Source organism: Chenopodium quinoa, unplaced genomic scaffold, assembly GCF_001683475.1.
Source record: "Chenopodium quinoa cultivar QQ74 unplaced genomic scaffold, ASM168347v1, whole genome shotgun sequence".
NCBI lineage: Eukaryota > Viridiplantae > Streptophyta > Magnoliopsida > Caryophyllales > Amaranthaceae > Chenopodium > Chenopodium quinoa.
Window position 1 is genome coordinate 163,195 of NW_018742881.1, and position 7,244 is coordinate 170,438.

Genomic DNA, 7,244 nt, shown 5'->3' on the forward strand with positions numbered 1-7,244 from the left:
ATTTGTTCTGCAAATTTAGGGCTCGCACTTGTACTTACTAGTTTTAACACTTATTAGGTTATACTGTTATAATACCTTAGAATTGCAATTCCTTCAGATTATATTGGCCTTAGAATTGTTTTTTTTTTTTTTTTTTTTTTTTTTTGAAAAATAGCAATGAAGGGTTTGAGAGCTTAAATTGTGTGCAATCATACCTTTAAATCATATGATAAAGAATATATGCAAACTATCTTTCTCATGGTATGTTTTGTGAAACCAGACCTTTAAATCATGTGATAATGAACATAAAACGTCGTATACAAATATACCAATGAGAACGGTAACTATGTTTACTAGAGTACCATACACATAAGTATGAAGTAAGACAGAAAAGAGATAAGATAGTGATTCTCGTATTTATGGTGAACGGTTTGAATCCTAACTAACAACCGAATTCTAATAAGGATTTAACAAGTTTTCAAAAAGCCGTATTGTGCCTTACCAGTTAAAATTTTTGTTCAAAGTTTTCTTAGGCTTAATCTTTCCTAATACTTCTTTCGTAATACTTACACCTCTTAACCAAGGCATTTAAATGCTTCTCAGATTTTTTTAAAGAGCATTGCTCCCACCTTATCTCTGTACTTGTTAATATTATGTCTTCTTGTATGATTGAACACCCAACTGAGCATCCTCATTTACCTAGCATAATATTACGGGCTTTAGGCCACTAAATTGGCTAACACTTTGAAGGATAGCTGACCTCGTTTCTACACAATATGATTTCCCCTTAAATTTTAATGGAATATTCTTAGCTGACATAGTTCTTTAGACACTGCTCCATTTAATTAAATCAACATGGACATCGCAAGCAATGCCTTTATCAGTCTTGTCGTTACCTTGAATGATTGTCCCTAAATATCTGAAATTCTATTCTTTTGGTGTAGCATCTCATTCAATCTTAATCTGAAGTTCTATGGTATCTCACCTTTTTCCTGAATTTACACTTCAAGTACTCTTTTAGTTCTTCTCACATGGAAATTTTTGACTTATCAACAAAGTTCTAGTTATCCGCCTTGATGGGTCTTGCATGGTAGGACACTTGATGGTTGTAAGTTTTTGTATGAGGTATCCAGTATCTTTGACTTTGGGTTAAAATATCTAACTTACAAATTCAAGTTTGGAGAGTCAGAGTCTAAATAGCTTCCTGTTAGTCTCTGTCTCTGACCTCACTTTGAATCCATTCATGGTCAGCTTGATTCTTTCAGGATAATTTCCAAGTAGGATGGATTATTGGCTTTGCTGCTTTCAATTGCTGAAACTTATTGCACCATTTACCCGCACTTTTTAGGAAGCACGAATATGGTTTCTTAGCTCGAAAGTTGAAACTATTAGAGCTTCACAGACTCTAAATTTTGTTTGTGCTAATTTTATAGTTGATGGAAGATATATTAGTTGTTTATAGAGGTGAAAGGTAGGAGGCCCTATTGATTGTTTAAGGTCCTCCCTTTTGGTCCAGTAATCAGTACGGCGACTGTACTCAAACATGAAGCATTTAGTTATGCATCCTTATAATCTGCTCAAAACTGTCTTAGCCTTAGATATGGGAATACTTGCATTTTGTTTGCCTGTGAAGAGATATCTTGTCCTGTAGTGGCTTATATTGTGGAGTGGCTTATATTGTGAAGTGGCTTATATTGTCCTGGAGGGGCTTATATTGTGAAGTGGCATATATTGTCCTGGGGTAGCTTATATTGTGAATTATCAAATGTATATGTATATATGACATGTAAAAATTTTCTAGAGGATACTTGCAAAACTCTGTGATTTATTTTTCTACATAATGTGCATCTCTGCATTTGAACAATGTGTTTGAGAGTTTCTGATTGTATACAATTTTTACTCACAAGAAATAGACTTTGTAGTTTGTACAAAGAGATTTCTGGCTTCTGGCACAATCAGCCAGTATGCTTCCCTATCAAGCGTAGCAAAAATCTTGCATAACATTTTAAAGTAATATAAAACCAGATGGTCCGCTGCAAAGCACTGAGAATTGTCACCTCATTTCTACTGGACAATCTTGCTCAGACCTGGGTGCCTGTGGATAGGACTTTACATTCTTGAGCTGATCGACAACTTCGTTGATTGTTGGCCGTACCTGAGGGTTCTGGTTAACACACTTACAGGCCACTTCAAGCACCTGTAGCATTTCTTGCTCATATCCTTTGCCTCTCAGGACAGAATCATATATTTCTTCATGTTTTCCTTCATTTTTCAATTGTTGCACCCATACAACTATTTCTCTTGATGCCTTTGATTTGGATACCTCTACAGGCCTCTTCCCCGTGAGCAGTTCAAGCATTACAACACCAAAACTGTATATGTCGCCTCTTAATGTGGCTACCCAAGCCTGTCCATACTCTGGTGGAATGTACCCAAGGGTTCCAACGAGCTCGGTTGTAACATGAGTTGCATAAGGGAGAATGAGCCTGGATAATCCAAAATCAGCAACATGTGCTTCAAAGTTCTCATCAAGAAGGATGTTACTTGACTTTATATCACGGTGCACAATGTGTGGTTCACAGATTTGGTGCATGTAAGCCAGCCCCTTACCTGCTCCAAGAGCTATTTTCAACCGCAGTGGCCAATCAAGTTGGGATGGGCCATTGGGGTTCTCATGCAACCAGTAGTCAAGGCTTCCATTTTGCATGTAGGAGTACATCAGTAGCCGAAGACCATCATGGACACAATATCCTAGCAGAGAAACCAGGTTTTCGTGTTGGGCCATTGATAAAGCTTCCACCTCTGCTTTGAATTCTCGTTCAATCAGACACATATCTCCTGAAAGCTTTTTGATAGCAAGCTTAGCTCCATTGTTTAAGGTTGCTTTATAAACCAAACCGAATCCTCCGCAGCCAATGATGTTTTCCTGGTTGAAATTGTTAGTGGCTTTCAGTATGTCCAGTATTGTCAGATCCTTGATCTCAGTGGTATAGCTTGGGAAGACCATTACTAGACTGGTATCTTTGCCTACCTCTCGGGAGCTGGAGTAACCGGAATTCATTTCTGTTTCAAACTTGTCATTGTCACCCCCTGGAAGGATCCTTCTCTTGGACATTATCCAATATACCAGAATCATGAACATGCATGAAAATCCTAAGCAGACACCAAGGGCAACCCCCAACAACAGTTTCTTGTTTAGGCCTTTGCCACGAAGAGACTGACGTGCAGTTCCTGCGATTGATGGGTCTGAACAAGGATGATGCTGTAAGACTCGACCACATAACCCTGGATTCCCTAGAAAGCTAGATTCTGTGAAAGTGTCAAACTGACCTCCTGTCGGTATTGAGCCCTCTAGGTTGTTGTTTGAGACATTGAACTTTGATAAGAAATTCAGGCTTTGCAATGATGCTGGGATTTCTCCAGTCAAATTATTCTGAGAGAGGTCTAGCTGTTCTAGGTTTGTAAGATTTGAAAACTCTGGTGGGATGCTGCCTGTGAATTGGTTTTCACTGAGATCCAGTACATGAAGATTCTGTAGCTGACTTATTTCAACTGGTATTTTACCACTGATTTTGTTGCCCTTGAGGTATATTGCTGGAGGCAGGTTTGCAAGCTGGTTGTATTGCTGTGTGCTTGCATTATTGGGGGCGACAAAGACTGGGAGCTCAAGGTAACTTCGATTCAACTTTTCAGCAACCTTCTCTGATAACAGCGCTGGCAGTCTGTTGAGTTGCTTCGGATATCCTCCTGTTAGAAGATTGTTCGACAAATCCAGGTAGAAAAAGTTTGGCAGAGTTCCAATCCAGTCCGGAATTGTGCCTGTGACTTTATTGAATGACAAGTCCAGAACCTCCAGACTCTTTATATGTACAAGCCACTCTGGAACTTTCCCCTTCAGCTCACATCCTCCAAAAGCGAGAACTTGCAGGTTTTTGAATTCATCTGCCCCTATGAAGCTCTTATCACTAGGCATAACTTCATTATAAAAGTTTTTGGACAGGATAAGGGTGGTGAGGCTCCTGCAACCCCCAAAAATCTTGATTGCATTCGACACATTGGTGAAGGTATTGTTAGAGAGTGAAAGGAAAGTTAAAGATGGTAAAGTCACGACATTAGGTGAAATCGGTCCTGTTAAGTGGTTGGTGGCTACTCTGACTGCCATCAGTGATTTGCATGAGAATAAGCTCTCTGGCAAATTTCCCGTGAACCTATTGTTACCAAGGTCAAGTATTTGGAGTTGGACTAGGCTTGAAAAATCAAGTGTAGAGATGTTACCTTGCAGGGAATTGACCCGTAAGATAAGCTTTACGAGTTTTGTGCAGTTCATCAAGGATGCTGGTATGGAACCACTGAAATTGTTTATGTGAAGGTGCAATTCCTCCAAGTTCGAGAGCTTCCCAACATCCAGAGGGATCATTCCAGAAAATTGGTTTGAGAACAACTCGACGACCTTGAGGTTGGTAAGGTTAAGCATACCTTCTCCAATGGTTCCGCGTATGCTATTCGCAGGCACGGACAATTCAAGCAGCGACTGCAAGCTGTAAATGTCATCAGGAAGTAATCCGATCAGAGAATTAAAACCTGCTCGGAAAACTTGGAGTCTGGTGCATCTGCCTAGTCCAACAGGAATATCTCCATCAAAATGGTTGTTGGAGAAATCAAGGGTTATAATCATAGGAGAAGTGGTACATATGGAAGAAGGAATCTGACCAGATATTCCATTATTGCTGGCATTAAAACTGGTCAAATTCGATCCCGAAAAAAACCAAGCAGGCTCAATCTTTCCATGAAATTGATTACTTGAAATATCAACAACCTGAATGGCAGAAGGGAAACTACCATTCAGCAAAAAAGATGCTGACAAGTTGCCATCAAAACGATTTGAGCTAACATCAATGATCTCAAGTCTATTCAACGAACTAAAAATCCCTCTAGGGAGGAACCCAGAAAGAGAATTATGAGAAACATTAAGGTAAGAAAGACTTGTAAGGCTCTCAAACGAAACCGATATATTGCCTGTCAATCCTCTCCTAGGTAACGACAGCCATACAACCCGGCCCTTATCATCGCAACGTATTCCTTCCCAGGAGGAGCAGCAATCAGAGACAGAACTCCAATTAAGTGGACCAAAAGAAGAGGATACCGAATGAGAGAATCTAAGCAGTGTTTGTTGATCGTTTCGATGACAAAGCTGCTGCTGCTGCTGATGGGAGAATGTGAAGAAATATAACAGTAAGATGAAGATAAGATGGTAACAAGAACAAGTACTAGTTTGGGAAAATGAAGGGTGATGAAGAAACTCAACAAGCATGGCTTAAAGAATGAAATTAAATTTTTGGTAAGTATGTAAGTTTGTTGTAAGTGTGATTAATTGAATGTTATTGTTGGTAGTAGGGGACAGTTTATTTTGGTATGGTTTAATTCAGCTGTGATTGATCAGAAAAACCAGAAGAAGAGGACGTGAAGATGGGTGCTTGGTCCAGTCATGTGGGCTTCCACTTCCCATGTTTGTATGCTTACCCATCTTCAACTCTTTGCTCTAAGGTCAGAGAATTTTAATCATATTATAAAATTTTTATAATATAATATGGAAATAAAATCAAATTAAATAATTTGATGTTGATGTGGATTTCTTTTATTTTTATGTTATATTTAAATAAATTTTTTTTTTTTTTGAAAAGATTAATTTTTTTTGTATTTGCCAAAAAGAAAAAAGGTTACAAGAAAGCGTTTACTTTTAGGGCGGCTATGTGGAGGAGAGTGGACTTTGATTAAAAAAGATGGGATTTTTTATTTTTATTTTTTTGGGGTTAAGATTAGGGGTGTATAAAATAAAAGCAGGGAAGATTTAGGAGAGAGAAATAGAGAGTTAATATGATGAGTAATGATATAGAATTAGTAGAGATAAAAATTGATTAGATTATGGATAGTGGGCATCAATTTGGAATTATTTAATACTTGTATATGGTTATTATAATAATAATAATGATGGTTATGATAACAAATGTCACACTATATAGTATAATTATTATTGATGATGAAAATGATATTTGGGGTATTGGCAATGACATAATACTTTGAAGAGAGAGTGCTCTTGTTAATAATATTCTTTTTGAAGTCTACCATCTTTGTTTGTTTCCCATTTTGGACCCCCCACTTCCCCTTTTTTTTTTTTTCACCCCCACCTTCAATAGCATCATACACACTAACACACGTTTTTGGTAGCTTGTGGGCAAAATCATAACCAATATTGACTCTCATATTGTTTTGTGAAAGCCTGAGAGTATCCTATATTCCTATATATATGTATGCTCTCCCCCTTACCTAGTCACTTTTTTTATCGGATTTTTATTTGGTATCAATCATATCATTGATGAATAACGAGGGTGTTAATTTCATGAAATTGAGAATTTACGACAGAATCAGGAGTTATTTGGTATATAAATAATTTATTCTTAATTATGCATATTTTCCATTTTTGCTTGACTTTTACTAGAAGAGTCTTTAAAGATTTATGAAGTCAATTTTAAATATAATTGCTTCTACCAACCCCTTTCTTTATAATCATGCAGATTAATCATCATAATACATCATGTTTTATCACACGCTTAATATTCTGTTGAGTACTCCTTTCACATATGTTAGAGAAAAAATTGAGGAGTTTGATAGATGAATCAGTATAAAATAGGTTATAAATTTTGGTGATTGGTTGAAAGGTAAAATTGGTTGTGTCATGTAAGCTATACAATAGTTTGTACTTGATTATGTTTGTAATTAGTGTTAGGCTTGTTTTTTCCCAAGGATTTTTTGTAAAAATAGAAATAAGTTCTTTGTGTTGAAATATACATGTATTGTATAGTCTATATTAGATTATTTTAGTTGATTATACCATACAGTTTGTCTTATAGTGTTCATAGCATAGATCTTGTGAATTGCAAAAATACTAAGATTTAGGGCTCCAATCAGTTCAGTTTAGCTCCAATCAATTCAGTTCAGTTCAGCTCTTAATTTTCCTCATAAAATATTCATTTCAGCTCAGCTCAGTTCAGCTTCAATCAGTTCAGTTCAGCTCCAACCAGTTTAGTTCAGCTCAGTTCGGTAAATGTGAACAGGCTCTTAGCTCAACCCAAAAAAAAAAGAGGAAAATTGTTCTGTGTACCCCTAAGGATTTGAAAAATACACCACGTACCCCTGAAAACTTCCAAATGCACTGTGCGCCCTTGAGGTTTGTGAAAAATGCACCAAATACCCTTATCATCTAACAA

The 7,244-nt window shown here is 37.1% G+C and overlaps 1 protein-coding gene across 1 annotated transcript; it reads right to left on the reverse strand.

Moving 5' to 3' along the window:
• Positions 1-1,784: 1,784 nt before the first annotated feature.
• On the reverse strand, positions 1,785-5,561 carry LOC110726678 (tyrosine-sulfated glycopeptide receptor 1-like). The gene has a single exon (XM_021906150.1). It carries the CDS (start codon positions 5,288-5,290, stop codon positions 2,033-2,035), a length of 3,258 nt encoding a protein of 1,085 aa, XP_021761842.1. The 5' UTR covers positions 5,291-5,561; the 3' UTR covers positions 1,785-2,032.
• Between the last annotated feature and the right edge of the window lie 1,683 nt (positions 5,562-7,244).